The 17,470-nt window shown below is 44.1% G+C and overlaps 1 protein-coding gene across 1 annotated transcript in view; it reads right to left on the reverse strand.

Moving 5' to 3' along the window:
* Window positions 1-17,470, reverse strand: part of LOC142301440 (uncharacterized) — a 177,228-nt gene that overhangs the window by 136,170 nt on the left and 23,588 nt on the right. The window contains exon 2 of the mRNA XM_075342446.1: window positions 13,314-13,376. Within this exon, the coding sequence (XP_075198561.1) occupies window positions 13,314-13,361 (48 nt within the window). The 5' untranslated portion in view covers window positions 13,362-13,376. The remainder of the gene's footprint in view (window positions 1-13,313; window positions 13,377-17,470) is intronic.

Genomic DNA, 17,470 nt, shown 5'->3' on the forward strand with positions numbered 1-17,470 from the left:
CTGGAGTAGCCGGCATAGCTCTTTGGTCACTTTAGACATGAATGGGGTCCCCTGATCCGTAAGGATCTCCTTGGGCAACCCCACCCGGCAGAACACAGCAAACAACTCCCGAGCTATAAGCTTGGCTGCAGTATGTCTGAGAGGTATCGCCTCTGGATACCGGGTGGCATAGTCAACGATCACTAGGATATGCTGGTGCCCTCGAGCAGACTTTACGAGGGGCCCCACCAGATCCATCCCTATCCGTTCAAAAGGGACTTCTATAATGGGTAACGGTACCAACGGACTGCGAAAGTGGGTCAGGGGTGCGGTAAGCTGACACTCCGGGCAGGTTGCGCAGAACCGTTTTACCTCCCCAAAGACCCCGGGCCAATAGAACCTTTGCAATATTCGCTCCTGCGTTTTCTTGACCCCTAGGTGACCACTCATCAGGTGTTTATGAGCCAAGTCGAGGACCCGCCGGCGATACGGCTGGGGCACCACCAACTGCTCTACCCCTACGCCCCGTATTTCATCTACCCGGTAGAGTAAATCCTGCTTAAGAGCGAAATGGGGGTATCTTACCTGGGCACCAGGCAGCTGTGCCACCCCGTCAACTACTGTCACCCGACTCCGGGCATGTATTAATGTAGGGTCCTGGAGTTGGGCTGTCCCAAACGTATCCGGGGACGCCTCCAACTCCGGGATGGGCTCGACCGTCTCAGCCTCTCCTGCCAATACCTCTAGGGGCGACCTATCAGGTTCACATCCTGTCCCTATCATGGGGACCCCTACGGCAGGCGTCCCGGATTCAGGATTGTAGGGCTCAGGTCCCGGACTGACCAATATCTGAGGGGACTTAGGAGGTCCCTTCCATAAAGTCCAAAAATAGGGCAGATCCCTTCCTAGGATCACATCATAGGGAAGAGTATTAATAAGTCCCACCTCATGTTGCACCTGACCGCAAGGTGCTGTGATGGTGACTATCCCCGTGGGATAGTCTCGGCGGTCCCCATGTATGCAAACCACCCCCACGGTACGTCCGGTGGCCTTTACTTTAGCCCTTAGGGTTGATCGCACAAGGGTCACTAAGCTTCCGGAATCCAACAAGCCTGTAACCGGACATCCATTCACCTGAATTTGGCACAAGTGGGGCTCAGTCTCTGGGTGGACCAGGTCAGCGGTACACACCACCTGAGCATACATTGAACCCCGCCGGGTAACCCCACAATCCATGGGCTCCGTGGTGAGTGGACACTGGGCTTCCATATGTCCCACCCGCTGGCACCGCCAACATCTAATAGGGAAGGACACCCCCTTGACGAGTTGTCGTTTAGGGTACATGGTTTTCCGGACCTCAGGGACGGAGGGTGCGGCTTCAGACGGGACGGTAGCGGACTCCCGCACCGGTGTCAGCGGTGGGTCCTTGGCCCTAGGCTTGGAGGGGCCGGACCGACGGGCGGTACGCAAAGTCTCAGTGTCCCGTATCAAGTCCTGCGTAGCCACATGCCGCTCTACCAGGGACACTAATTGGTCCAGGGTACTCGGGTCACCCTGTCCGACCCACCGTTGAACGGTGACGGGTAAAGTGCGCACAAAACGATCCACTACTACCCTTTCCACCATTTGCGCCGGGCTCAGAGTGTCAGGCTGCAACCACTTTTTTACAAGATGTAACAAGTCATAGGCCTGGGAGCGTACGGGTTTGGCTTCCTCATAGAACCACTGATTTACCCGCTGAGCCCGTACATAGGTATTCACCCCCAACCGAGCCAGTATTTCGGCTTTCAGGGTCACATAGTCAATGGCGTCCTCGGTACAGAGGTCCAGGTATGCTTTTTGGGGTTCCCCCGTCAGATAAGGTGACAATACCTCAGCCCACTGCGGGGTCGGCAGCTTTTCCCGCTCGGCCACCCGTTCAAACACCGCCAGGAACGCTTCCACATCATCACCCGGGGTCATCTTTTGCAACGCTTGTCTCACCGCTTTCCGGACGCTGCCGTCGTCACCCGGTCCCTGGGTTGTTGCTGCCGGTCCGGCACGGATCGACTTGGCCAGGAGAACCATCTGTTCTTGGTGCCTTTTTTCCTGCAATTGCAAGGCTTGCTGCTGACGTGCATTGGCCTGATCCATCTGTTCTTGGAATTTTTTTTCCTGCACTTGCAAGGATTGGAGCAGGTGTGCATTGGTTTGTAGCTGCTGTGCATTAGCCTGCTGCTGCTGTGCATTAGCCTGAGCCAAATGCTTTATTATGTCCTCCATGGCGTCGCCGGGTTTGGGCTGTAGTATAGCCGCTCGAATCCAGGACATGCGCAGCTGGGTCACCAGGGATGAATGCTACACCTCACCGGCTGTCATGCCCGCCGATTCTCCACCATATGTGAGGTAGCGTCGTCGGCTGCGCTGCAGAAGACACGGGATCCAGGCACCAAGGTTCACAGCACACGGTTTATTCCAAAGAAAAAGTCCATAATATTACATATGTGCCTTTCCGGCAGAGAACTCAGGGAGATGTGATCACTCCCTCACACCCGGCACCCCTGCCCTTGTTCCTGAATCTATGTATCCCTCCCTTCAGCCTGTAGGGAAAACAGCATTAACCCTATAGTGGATTATCATAGAGTGAGCACAACCGGGGCGAGACATACCGGCCGTCATAGATAACCCCGGTCACAGTCTCACAATATATATATATATACGGTATATATATGTATATATATATATATATATATATATATATATATATATATATACACACACACTAGAAGGTGGTCCGATTCTAACGTATCGGGTAGTCTAGAATGTGTATGTAGGTTAGCAGATTGAATAATAAGGTAATGAATGGACTGGATGGGTTAGGTTTAATTTAGTATTCTTATAATTGTTTATTGGTTTTAAAATGACAAACAACAGAAGGAACAGTTTTAATAGATGAGTCTAATGTTTATTGATGTCCATGGCTTGTAATGAAAGAAGGCCATGAACAGTGTAAAGTTAAGTAAAAATATGCTGATGCTGTGATGTGGCCCAATGCTGGCATGTGCCCCCATCGTGGTGCAGCCACCATCCTGACATGTGCCCCCATCCTGCGGGTTAATGTGTGCAGGGGGGGAAGTGCGGGGGGGGTGGAGCCGAGCGCGGCCATGGCGCTGAGGACGTCAGTGCCGGGGACTGCATGGCTGGGGACAGGTGACTATCCAGGTGTGTGTGTGTTCAGTGTATACATGCAGAGGGTGGAGTGCGGGGGAGGAGGGGAACCAAGTGGGGTAATGAGTGCGGGGGGTGGAGCCGAGCGGGGCCATGGCGCTGAGGACATCAGTGCTGGGGACTGCATGGCTGGGGATAGGTGACTATTCATGTGTGTGTGTGTGTGTGTGTGTGTGTGTGTGTGTGTGTGTTCAGTGTATACATGTGGAGGGTGGAGTGCAGGGGGGTGGGGCCGAGTGGGGTAATGTTTGCGGCGGGCGGAGGCGAGCAGTGCGTATGTGTGGGCTGGGTTGCCGGTGTGGGCTCCCAGGGGTGCAGCACTCACCGGGGAGTCGGGGCTCCGTGTGGGTGCAGGGAAAAGTGTCGGGCATCGTTCTGTCATCCCGCAGTTCGGGCTGTTCAGTTAGCTGAGCCGTTGGTCGCAGGCTCTTTAGCGCGCTCGGTATGGCGACGGTTGCCACTGTAATGACGTCATTTTGGAGCAAGACAGACTGACAGAATAAGGCAATATATATATATATATATATATATATATATATATATATATATATATATATATATACACACACGCACACACAGTACAGACCAAAAGTTTGGACACACCTTCTGATTCAAAGAGTTTTCTTTATTTTTATAACTCTGAAAATTGTAGATTCACATTGAAGGCATCAAAACTATGACTTAACACATGTGGAATGAAATACTTCACATAAATAAGTGGGATTTCTTGCCTTATAAATGGGATTGGAACCATCAGTTGTGTTGTGCAGAGGTTTGGTGGATACACAGCTGAATGCAATGTTAGAATTTGTATTATGGCAAGAAAAGAGCAGCTAAGTGAAGAAAAACGAGTGGCCATCATTACTTTAAGAAATGAAGGTCAGTCAGTCCGAAAAATTGGGAAAACTTTGAAAGTGTCCCCAAGTGCAGTGGCAAATACCATTAAACGCTACAAAGAAACTGTCTCACATGAGGACCGCCTCAGGAAAGGAAGAGTCACTTCTGCTGTGGAGGATAAGTTTATCAGAGTCACCAGCCTCAGAAATCGCAGGTTAACAGCAGCTCCGATTAGAGACCAGGTCAATGCCACACAGAATTCTAGCAGCAGACACATCTCTAGAACAACTATTAAGAGGAGACTTTGTGCAGCAGGCCTTCATGGTAAAATAGCTGCTAGGAAGCCATTGCTAAGGACAGGCAACAAGCAGAAGAGACTTGTTTGGGCTAAAGAACACAAGGAATGGACATTAGACCAGTGGAAATCTGTGCTTTGGTCTGATGAGTCCAAATTTGAGATCTTTGGATCCAACCATTGTGTCTTTGTGCGACGCAGAAAAGGTGAACGGATGGACTCTACTCTGGTTCCCACCGTGAAGCATGGAGGAGGAGGTGTGATGGTGTGGGGGTGCTTTGCTGGTGACACTGTTGGGGATTTATTAAAAATTGAAGGTATACTGAACCAGCATGGCTACCACAGCATCTTGCAGCAGCATGCTATTCCATCCGGTTTGCGTTTAGTTGGACCATCATTTATTTTGCAACAGGACAATGACCCCAAACACACCTCCAGGCTGTGTAAGGGCTATTTGACTAAGAAGGAGAGTGATGGGGTTCTACACCAAATGACCTGGTCTCCACAGTCACCAGACCTCAACTTAATCGAGATGGTTTGGGGTGAGTTGGACCGCAGAGTGAAGGCAAAAGGGCCAACAAGTGCTAAGCATCTCTGGGAACCCCTTCAAGACTGTTAGAAGACCATTTCTGGTGACTACCTCTTGAAGCTCATCAAGAGAATGAAGAGAATGCCAAGAGTGTGCAAAACAGTAATCAAAGCAAAAGGTGGCTACTTTGAAGAACCTAGAATATAAGACATATTTTGAGTTCTTTCACACTTTTTTGTTAAGTATTTCATTCCACATGTGTTAATTCATAATGCATAGTTTTGATGCCCTCAATGTGAATCTACAATTTTCAGAGTCATTAAAATAAAGAAAACTTTTTGAATGAGAATGTGTGTCCAAACTTTTGGTCTGTACTGTGTATAATATATATATATATATATATATATATATATACACACACTCCCTGACACAAGTTCTGTCGCTTATCCATGTAAGGCATGTTTCAGACGTCAGTGATTCTGGGACGTTTGTGCTTTTTTTATACGTACCAAAATCCCTGACATACGCAGACCTATTATAATGAATGGGTCTGCGCACATATCAGTGATTTTTCACTGACCGTGTTTCTATGTGGCGTACATGCATGTCAGTGATTGCCGCACGGAGACATGTCCGTTTTTTTCGGCATCACTGATGTCCCATGGATCACGCAGTGGTGTGATCCGTGAAACACGTACCAGAAAAACACAGACATTTAAAATAATAAACATTTTCAACACACCTTTACAGCGAATGCTCTGTGCAGCTTTTACTCTCTGCAGCTTCCTGGACGGCTCATGCATATTCATGAATGCAGCCAGAGCCAACCCGGAAGTAGCTGCAGAGAGGGGGTGGACGCTACAGAGCTCAGCACCATGGAGAGCAGGAGCAGAGGCAGATGAGTATATATCCGTATGCAATCACGGAGTACGGATCACGGATTGCAAATTGACAACCCACGTGTGCCGTGAATCACGGAACACGGAGGAACATATGTGTGTTTTACACGTTAGTGAAGAACGTCTGTGTTTTTCACTGACATGTGAAACGGGCCTTATATAAATAAAAGCTTATAACTTGACTTTAAATTCATCCATTGGTTCTATAAATTTCTCTTTTGAAAGCTGAAACCCTCTCAAATTTGGTTTATTTTATGAAAATAAAGTTGCTGCAAAGCTGAAATATTGATCAGTTAATGAACACAGAAAGGTCAGATTTTGGCAAGACAAAAGTTTTGTCGCTCACAGAAAGTAATGTGAAATTCAAACAAATAATTAACTTCTAATACAAAGATATGTTGCACAGGAGAGTTTTCTGCAACAAATCTGCACCTTGTGTCAGACAAACACCCTAAAAAACGCATGTGGTTTTGGTGCGCTTTTGTGACATGCATTTTTCTTAATGAAGCCCATGGGTGGAAGGGATAAAAACGCAAGCAAAAACACATCAACACTTGACATGCAGATTATTTTCTGCACCAATTCTGCAAGCAAAAAGTAAGCAACGTGTGCACAGCACTGGATTCTCATTGACTTTGCTGGAATAGCTGGCATAAAGATAGGCATGCAGATTTGTGACAAATCTGCATCAAAAACACGCTGTGTGCACACAGCTTTACTCTTCAGTATGCCAGTTCTGTACAATATCAGTCATGTGGAAGTTTAGATCATTCCCTACACGTAGCTTTATTTTATGTAAGTATTAGAGTCTAAAGGCCGTTTTACACGCTGTGACATCGCTAGCAATGTCGCTAGCGATAGCACCCGCTCCCGTCGTGCGTGCGTTACAGGCAAATCGCTGCCCGTGGCGAACAATATCGCAGGTACACCTCACACCTTCTTACCTTCTTAACGACGTTGCTGCTGCCGGCGAACAACCTCTTTTTTAAGGGGGGCGGTTTGTGCGGCGTCACAGCAACGATATTTGGAAAATGAACGACGTGTCAACAATCAACGATTTTGTGAGTATTTGGGATCGTGTCACACGCAATGACTTCGCTAATGAGGCCAGATGTGTGTCACGAATTCCGTGACCTCAGCGATATCTCGTTAGCGTGTAACGGGGCCTTTAGGCCTACAAGTCTATGGGTCTACAAGTCTATTGATGCTTGTGAAACTGCACTCGCATGTCTTCCGACCTCAGTGCGATGTACGAACAGACAGGCCGCAGAGGAGTTGGCGAGAAAGTGCTCCCCCTCTCCTCCGCAGCTGTGACCCAATCACAAGATCGGATCACAGTCACATGACCCTCGGCTCACACTCGCAGCAGAGGATCATTAGCATATCGCTTACGATGCTCTCACATCAGAAGCTATGCGCAAGTGGAACTGAGGCCTTAAGACCACATCACCAAAATTGGGTTGTTTTTTTCAAAATAACCAAGACGCCGTATCTTCACAGATGGTCTGGGACTCCATTTAAGGGCTTCATTGGAGGTTATTGTTTGCACAGACTTCTAGGCGGGGAAATTATATGAGCAAAATGAGAAAAATACTAAAAAATAACATACGGAACTAAGAGAATAATTATGTTCTCATTCCAACCACCACTAACAGAAAGAAGTGGATTGAACCTCAGGCCAAATATGTAACTGTTTAATAAATTATTGGGCCAATGTAATTCTTTTCTGAGGGCAGGAAAAAATATGTTTGTTCTACATGATTCACCATTGGTTTGCCACAATACTCCAAACATAAATAAAAGCATAGTAACACTTAGGCTGCTTTCACACCTCCGGTTTCTGCAATGCGGCACAATCCGGCACTTTGCAGGAAAATCGCAACCGGTATTTTTTGCTGCCGGTTGCGTTTTTTCTGCATAGACTTTAATTAGTGCCGCAAGGCCTTGCTTTCCATCCGTTTTTTGCCGCATGCGGCAGATTTAGCCGATGCGGCGGCCGGATGGAACGTTTCCTGGCACGTTTTTTCGTGCGGCAAAAAAAACCGCATCGCGCCGCATTCGGCCGATGCGGCGTATTTTTCAATGCATGCCTATGGCGGCCGGATGCGGCAATAACCGCATCCGGCCGGCGCATGCGGTTTTTGCCACTGCGCATGCTAAGTAGCATGCCGCAAGCGGCAAAAACCGGACTGGCCGCAAAGGAAAAACTTATGCAAAGGATGCGGTGTTTTCACCGCATCCGTTGCATAGCTTGCACAGCCGGATTGAGCCGCAGAGCTCAAGCCGGATGTGTGAAAGCAGCCTTACCTTGTCAGATCTATCGATCTATCTATCTCTATCCATCTGTCTATCTATCCTTGTACATCTTTAACACATAAAAAATACCTCATTAATTTAAATGTCGTGATTTTTTCCAGTACGTGTCACAAGGATGAAAATTAATTAAACATTAATTAAATCTATTTCAGCCAATTTTGCGCTCCAAAATTCATATAGTACTCCTTTCTTTCCATACATACTCTGTCGTATGACCAAACAGTGGTTTTCCACCACGTGTGGGGTATCGGTGTACCCAGGAGAAATTGCACAACAAATTTTATAGTCCATTTTCTCCTGTTAGCTTTGTGAAAAATGAAAGTATTAGGGCTAAAGCAATATTTCTGAAAGAAAAAGTAAAATTTTCCTTTTTTTCTTCCACATTGCTTTAATTCCTGTGAAGCATCTAAAGGGTTAATAAACGTCTTGAATGTGGTTTTCAGAGCTTTGAGGGGTGCAGTTTTTAAAATCGTGTCACTTTTGAGCATTTTCTGTCACATGGGACCCCTAATGCCACTTCAAATGTGATGTACTCCCTAAAAAATTGTTTTTTTAAATTTTGTTGGAAAAATGAGAAATTACTGATATGCTTTTAACCCTTCTAACTTCCTAACAAAAAAAATATCCTTCAAAAATGATGCTGATGTAAAGTAGACATGTGGCAATTTTTATTTATTAATAATGTTTTGTGAAATAACTATCTGGTTTAGGCCCCCTTCACACGTCAGTGATTCTGGGACGTATGTGCTAGTTTTTATACGTACCAGAATCACAGACATACGCACGCTCATTATAATCAATAGGTCTGAGCAAACATCAGTGATTTTTGACTGACCGTGTCTCTGTGTGGCGTACACGCGTGTCCATGATTGCCGCACGGAGACAAGTCAATTTTTTTCTGGCATCACTGATGTCCCACAGACCACACTATGGTGTGATCCGTGAAACATGGACATTGAAAATAAAAAACATTTTCAACTCATCTTTCCAGCAATGCTCTTTGCAGCCTGTGCTCTCTGCAGCTTCCTGGCCGGCTCATGCATATTCATGAATGCAGCCAGAGCCGACCCGGAAGTAGCTGCAGAGAGCGGTGCGCGGACGCAACAGAGCCGAGGAGTTCAGCATCATGGACAGCAGGAACGTGACAGGTGAGTAATGTCCATGTCCAATCACGGATCACACATGGACAACCACCATTTGCCGTGAATTACGGCAAACAGAGGGACATAGGTGTTTTTTACACGTCAGTAAAGAACGTCTGTGTTTTTTACTGACGTGTGAAACAGGCCTTATGGGCATAAAAATTCAAAATTCAAAAGTTTTCACATTTTTGGTAAAAATTTTAATATTTTCATAAACACAATGGACCAAAATTTACCACTTGAAGTACAATGTGTTATGAATAAACAATCTGAGAATCACTGGGATCCGTTGAAGCGTTCCAGAGTTATCAGCTTGTAAAGTGACACTGGTCAGAATTGTAAAATTTGGCCTTGTCAGGAAGGTGAAAACTGGTGGTGAAGGGGTTAAATGCATAATTTTTTCATGGGATGAAATAATGGCTCTACATGCTTACATTACATACTGCTGACATGTCTAACAAATTTAATAAAACATTCTTAGAAAATTAGAGAAAAAAAGGCTATATCTGAATCCTATATGTAGGTATAAAAATCCTAGGAGCACTTGCTCTGACTTGCCGATCTTAAGGCCGCTTTGCACGCTCCGATTTATCTGACGATACGTCATCGGGGTCACGGTTTTCGTGACGCACTTCCATCATCATTAGCGACGTCGTTGCATGTGACACCTACGAGCGACTCCGAACGATCGCAAATAGGATGAAAATTGTTGATCGTTGACACTTCGTTCAGTTTCAAAATATTGTTCGTCGTTTGGAAGGCAGCAGACATATTGCTACGTTTGACACCCTGCCAACGACCAACAGCATCCACACGACCGCCTTGGTCAAACAATATATCGCTGAACGATGTTGCATCATTTGTGAGATGTGTACGTGTGACCGCTACTAAACGACCTATGAGCGATCTCGGCAAATCGTAACAACGATCTGGGTGTGTCACATCGCTAACGAGATCGCTAGTGATATCGTTGTGTGTAAAGTGGCCTTTAGACTCAGTTACAATTTAAATGAAATAGTGCAATATATTTATTAGATAAGTAGATATACTGTATGTCACACATATATCTTCTTCAAGGAGACTTTGGTGTAACCTATATCCCTTTCCTGATTTTTTTTTTTAGGCATTCATTTAACAGAAAAAGCTTTTTACACAATTTCATAATATTTAAAGGTACTCTGTCAGCAGGTTTCTGCAATGTACTCTGAAAACTGCATGCTGTAAGAGTTAAAACCAAGAATTCAGCCCTGTGTGTCTTATCTCACAGTCTTAGGCCTGCGACACACATCCGTGCCGCCGACACGTGTTTGTCATTTTTTACACGTACCGGCGGCACGGAGACACGTTAAGCAATGCTACCCTATTGTAGCAGGCACACACACGTAAAACCACACGGAACGTGTGTCCGTGTGCGTTTGTACGTGTGTGCGTTTTTCAAAGCGCTGACATGTCAGTGTTTTCTCCGGCAGCACGGGTGTCACACGGCCCACACCCATACCACACGGGTGTAGTGTGGATGCGGTCCCGTGTGACACGCGCCGGAGAAAACACACGTGTCAGTGAAAAAAAAAAAACATTAACTCACCTTCTCCAGCCCTCCTGTCTCTGCCGCTGCTGCCTCTTGCTGCCGACCGCCGCTCATTATTCTCATTGAATATTCACTTCACTGCCTGGCAGCAGCAGCAGCGGGGAGACGGGAGGGCTGGAGCCGAAGATCAGCACCACGGACAGCAGCGCGGACAGCAGGAAGGACCAGGTGAGTATGTAAATTACCGGTTCTACGTGTGCTATCGCGGATAGCACATGTAGAACACACGTGGCCCGCACATACCAGAGACACGTACTTACCTGCACGCAACACGCAGGGGAAATACGTGTTTCTCGGCACGTGCGTGATTTTCACGTGAGTGTGGCAGAGGCCTTATTCCGATTACCGACAATGTTAGTTTAAGCCTCTTAGTCTGTGTCCGCACTTTGCGTATTTACCTGCGTTTCAACTGCGTTTTGAACTGCAGCGTTTTCATGCTAAAATGCATGCGTTTTGATTTTCCAGCAAAGTCTGTGGGAAATGGGGATTTCTAGGCCGCACTTTGCAGTTCAAAATGCTGCATTTAATTTGCATAATTTTGGGCAAAAACTCAGCGTTTAAAGAAGCAGCATGTCAATTGTTTTTGCCATTTGGGCTGCGTTTTGGTAACATTGAAGTCAATGAGAACTTGCAAAAAGCAACATCAAAATTCTAGCGTTTTACCTGCTTTTTAGCTGCTGAAAACATGCGTTTTGGACTACATAAACGCATGTGTTTCTGACATCAAAATAATGGAATGATATGTCCCTTTACACACACATAGTCCGACAATTAAATTAATGAAAAATATTAATTTATTGGAATTATAGCGATAAATAGTATAAAACCGCTATAATTATATTAAATATAATTATTTTTGTTATGATTTAAATAATTATATATTTTTCATTTTTTTGTTCCCTTTTTTCACAGTGTTTGTATGTCAAAACGTTATTCAGTAGTGTCTTTGTAATCAAAACGCATCTGACTTTAAGAAATGGAAACGCAGGTAAAAAGGGCTAAAAACACAGCTAAAACACGGTAAAAACGCACGCGTATTTACCGCTATTTTGTAGTCAAAAGCAACTTTGGTAAAAGCAATTTCTACCAGAGGATGCATTTAGAATTGCAACTACGACGACGCAAAGTGCACACATAGCCTAAGGCGGGCTTTGCACACTACGACATCGCAGGTGCGATGTCGGTGGGGTCAAATTGAAAATGACGTACTTCCGGCATCGCATGCGACATCATAGTGTGTAAAGCCTAGATGATACGATTAACGAGCGCAAAAGCGTCGTAATCGTATCATCAGTGCAGCGTCGGCGTAATCCATAATTTCGCTGACGCGACGGTCCGATGTTGTTCCTCGCTCCTGCGGCAGCACACATCGCTGTGTGTGAAGTCGCAGGAGCGAGGAACATCTCCTACCGGCGTCACCGCGGCTTCCGTAGAATATGCGGAAGGAAGGAGGTGGGCGGGATGTTTACATCCCACTCATCTCCGCCCCTCCGCTCCGATTGGCCGCCTGCCGTGTGACGTCGCAGCGACGTCGCACAACCCGCCCCCTTAATAAGGAGGCGGGTCGCCGGCCAGAGCGACGGTTGCAGGGCAGGTGAGTGCATGTGAAGTCGGCGTAGTGATAATTTTCGCTACGCCAGCTTACACAAGATATTGTACCTGCGACGGGGGCGGGGACTATCGCGTGCGATATCGCAGCATCGGCTTGCGATGTCGCAACGTGCAAAGCCCGCCTAAGACTTATTATTAGTGGGTCTGAGCAGAAAGTGAGCTGAAGTCCGATTCCTCCCCCTTCTGTGATTAGCAGCTTCTGTCTATGGAAATATACACTGAAAGCCTGGTGTGGGCGGGGACAGCTCTCAGCACTGCATCATACAAAATATAAAATCTTTCACTGTGTCACGTCTGCATCCACTAATCTAAGTGATACATCATTGAACTCAGGATCTCTATGCCTCATTATGTTGCTCTCAGATGAGGTAGCAAAAACCTGCTAACAGAGACACACTAAACGTCTAGAAGTCCCAGAAATTTCGAGCTCCATAGGGTTCGAATGGTAGAAATGTTAAATGACCCCTCTCTGGGACTTCTAGTGTTAACAACACGACATAAAAAATATAAGAGGATTTCAAGCTTACAGTTTGGTTTCCAATTGTATTCTCTGTTCTGTTCAGAGAAACGGATCTATTAATTTATTGATGCAAATGCACTAAGAGGGACCTCATCGGTCATAATGGGCTCTGTTTAGATTCTGTTATGTGTCCGTTTTTATAACGGAAGAAAAAGTGCAGAACAATTTTCTGTTCTAAAAACTAACACAAAACAGAACCCAGACGGAGCTTATCAACTCTCTGCTACAGTGTGCATCAAGAATGCAACAGATCTACTTTGCAAACAAATTCTGTTTGACAACTAAACATAATAGACAGAATGTGCAAATGGAAATGTGAACTTTAGGCATTTTTTAAAATTGAAGAAGAAAAATTAATATAGAGGTTAGGGAGATAGGCATAAAACATACCTGATCATAGAAATACAGAGGTCCTGTCTTCAGCATTGTAGATGACATTCGTATTATGGCACACTGGAAAAGATGTAAAAACAAATTATTTTTTAAATATTGTATATGATCCGTATGAGGTACATAACATATCTCTATATTGCATATTGGTCTCCTCCAGAGCTGCAACAGGCTTCAATACCAACACCTTCCATCATTAATTGTGGATAGAGATGAGCGGACCCGTGGAAGTTCGGTTCGGCGGGTTCAGCCGGACTTTAAGTACAGTTCAGTTTGGGACCTGAACTACAATGAAAGTCATTAATTGGGCAGTTTGGGTCTTCGCCCACATGCAGCCAGCCATAAACAGAACACTTCCGGGGAGGGAGGATGGGGTTTTTCCATTTTTTGTCCACACTACATCTGATAACCCTGATTTTACCCCCACTGCGAGCCATTGAAACACTGCAAGGCTGCAAGCGACTAGCACTGGACCGAGCACCAAGCGTACCCGAGCACAGCAATGCTCGCTCTAGAGGTTTGTATATGTAAAGCACCAAAACTCGAACACTAATTCTTTAGTAAACTTTGTGTTTGGTACGAACACCGAAAAATCTGTGGCCCCATGCAGATTTCTAAGCAGTGTAATAGGCCTATATAAAGTATGATGACCCCCATAGCTCTTCACATTCTGTAATGCCTCCCACTAACCCTCCTAACAGTATAATGGCTTCCGCACAGTATAATGGATCCCATAAAAACCTTCACACTATATAATTGCTTGCATACATTATAATGACCCTCAAATAGCCCTCCATACAGTATAAATGATCCCTCATATCGCTCCAAATATTATGATGGCCCCCACATATCCCTGAAAATAGTATTATGGCTCTCAACATAACCCTCCATATAGTATAATGCACCACCGTAGTCTTCTATATAGTATAATGGGCCCCACATAGTCCTCCACACATTATATTGCACCCACCATAGTTCTCCATATAGTATAATGCACTCACTATAGTTCTATATATAATTCTCCATATAGTATAATCCACCACCATAGTCCTCCATATAGTATAATGCACTACATAGTCCTCCAAATAATATAATGCACACCCCATACTCTACCATATGGTATAATGCAAACCCCATAGTCTTTCATATAGTATAATGCACGCCATAGTCCTCCATATAGTATACTGCACTACTCATAGTTCTTGAAATAGTATAATAAACACCCTGTAGTCCTCCATATAGTATAATGCATCTCTCATATTCCTTCATATAGTATAATGCATACACCATAGTCCTCCATATAGTGTATTGCACCCTATAGTCCTCCATATAGTATAATGCATATCACATAGTCCACCATATAGTATAATGCACCCCATATTCCTTCATATAGTATGATGTACTCACCACAGTTCTCCATATAGTATAATGCATCCCACAATAGTCCATCATAGAGTATAATGCACGCCATATAATATAATGCACCTCATAGTCCTCCAAATAATATAATGCTCATCCTATAGTACACAATATAGTATAATACACACATTTAGTCCTTCATATAGTCTATTGCATCCCTGATAGTCATTCATGTATTATAATGCATACCCTATAGTCTTCCATATAGTGTAAAGTACAATATAGTCCTCTATATAGTATAATGGATGCCCCATAGTCCTCCATATGGTACAATGTACCCTATAGTCTTCCATATAATGTAATATAATGTAATGGGCCCCACATAATCCTCCATATAGTATAGTGCATGAACCATAGTCCTCCAAATAGTATAATGCACCTCCCATAGTCCTCCATATTGTATAAGGCACCAGTACAGTCCTCTATCTGGTGTATTGCACCCCATAGTCCTCCACATAATGTAATGCATCCCATAGTCATAATGCAGCTCATAGACCTCCAAATAGTATAATGCATCCCATAGTCCTCCATATAGTATAATGCACCCCATATTCCTCCATATAGTGTAATGCACCCCCATACAGTGCTGTGCAAATTAATTGGGACAAAGCATTTTTTAAGTAAAATCGTAAGTTGGTTACCAGTCAGTGATTAAAACCAGTTTTAACTGCTTTGAAAAGGGAAATGTGGAAGAAAAAGGAAAACTACACCAAGAACTGATAAAACACTTATCAGAAATAGTAAAATGAATGCAAGAAAAACAAGTAAATACCTCCAAAGAGACTTGTTCGCTGCAAGTATTGATATTAGTGATTCAACTGTATGGCGTAGGCTTCTGGAAGTTGGTTGGAGGGCAACAAATCCAGTAAAGAAACAACTTTTGACATCTCCAATGAAGGCAAAACGACTTGCATGGGCAAATATATATACATTTTGGACAAGTAGCCAGTGGAAAAAGGTAATTTTCAGTGATGAAACCTATCTTTTTGTTCAAGGGTACAGAGCAAGTGTTGTTAGAAGAAGCAAAAATGAACCATTGCAAGCTGATCATATTCAACAAACTGTAAAACACCCTCAAAAATAGATGTTTTGGGGCTTTTTTACAACTGATGGTACAGGGAGCTTATTTCCTGTTGATGGTATGGATTCATTCAAATACACAGACATTTTAAAATGTTTTATTGTGCCATTCATGCGTAAATTTGAAGGGACATTCCAACAAGATTTGGCTCCATGTCACAATTCCAAGTGTGTTTAAAATGTTTTTTATTTTGAAAATTTGTGGGGAAGTACAAATTTGAAGGAGTTGTATTGTCATTGCATTAATCATTCTTATGTTCTATAATCTTACCATTTAAGTACTATAAAAATGGGAAAGGGAGTAAGGATAGGAAGAGGAGTATGGGGTTGAGAAGAGTAGTGACATTATTATTGGGGAAACTGGGAAGAGGGGAAAGGAAAAAGGGAGGGAAACTGGGAAAGGGAGAACATCTAATAAGTTGGTTGCAATATGAGAGAGAATATGAGGATTAAACATATACAACAGTTATAATTGAGAACTATGAAATATATCACATTTGTCAACATCTAGAGGATTTCAGTATTATAAGAAAACACGAGCGGAAGGCTATAATAAGATGAACACAAAGACAACCACATGTTAGATTTCGAATTCAATTAGTAGGATCATCTGATCTCATGTAACGCCTTGGCGGTATTGATTCCATGGATTCCACTGCCGGAAATATTTAGGGAAATTATTGTTAATAGTGGCATAATGTTTCTCAAAATTGTTGTGTTGGGCTAATGCTTCAATAAGTTGTGTAATAGATGGAGGGAGGGGATTTTTCCAATTGGCTGCAATAAGGGATCTGGTGGTGAGGAAGATGTGAATAATAACAAATTTGAAGGATGGATCAATCTGGTCAAGGTCTAGAGAGAGGAGAGCTAATTGGGGGGTAATGGACAATTCCAAGTATGTGAAGAAATTCCTGGAAGAAAATAAAGTAAAAGTGCTGGACTGGCCTGGCAATTCACCAGACTTAGGGCCGTTTCAGATGAGCATTTTTCTGCCGCACTCCCAGATCCGGCACAAGGGCAGTACAGTACATTACAGTTCACAGACAGTGCGGCAAGCCCCGTCACATGCTGTCACATGCTCTGGTCACATGACCGCATGTGCACGGAGCTTGCCAGTGAACTGTATTGTACTGTATTGTACTATACTGCCCCTGTGCCGGATCTGGGAGTACGGCAGAATACCGCTGATGTGAAACCAGCCTAAAATCCAATAGAAAATTTGTGAAGCATTGTGGAGAGACGTCTTGGCAAAATGGACTGTACAACCAAAGAACGCATGATAAACAGTGTCATACAAGTGTGGTTCCATGATGAAGAATTGAAGAATCTATGCAACAACTTGGTAGAATCAATGTCAAAACGCATTAATTGAAAATCTCATATCTGCTAAAGGAGGACATATTTCATACTAAAATTGGTATGTAACAGTGCATTATAACATTTTATTATTAAATATTCAAAAATATGTGTTTTTTTGCTTTGTCCCAATTAATTTGCACAGCACTGTAATTCTCAGTATAGTATAATACATACCACATAGTCCTCTATATAGTATAATAGATCCCCCTTCTGTCTTCCATATAGTATTATGCACCCCCATAGTTCTCAATATAGTATAATATACACTCCATAGTCTTCCATATGGTACAATGTACCCC

Source organism: Anomaloglossus baeobatrachus, chromosome 4, assembly GCF_048569485.1.
Source record: "Anomaloglossus baeobatrachus isolate aAnoBae1 chromosome 4, aAnoBae1.hap1, whole genome shotgun sequence".
NCBI lineage: Eukaryota > Metazoa > Chordata > Amphibia > Anura > Aromobatidae > Anomaloglossus > Anomaloglossus baeobatrachus.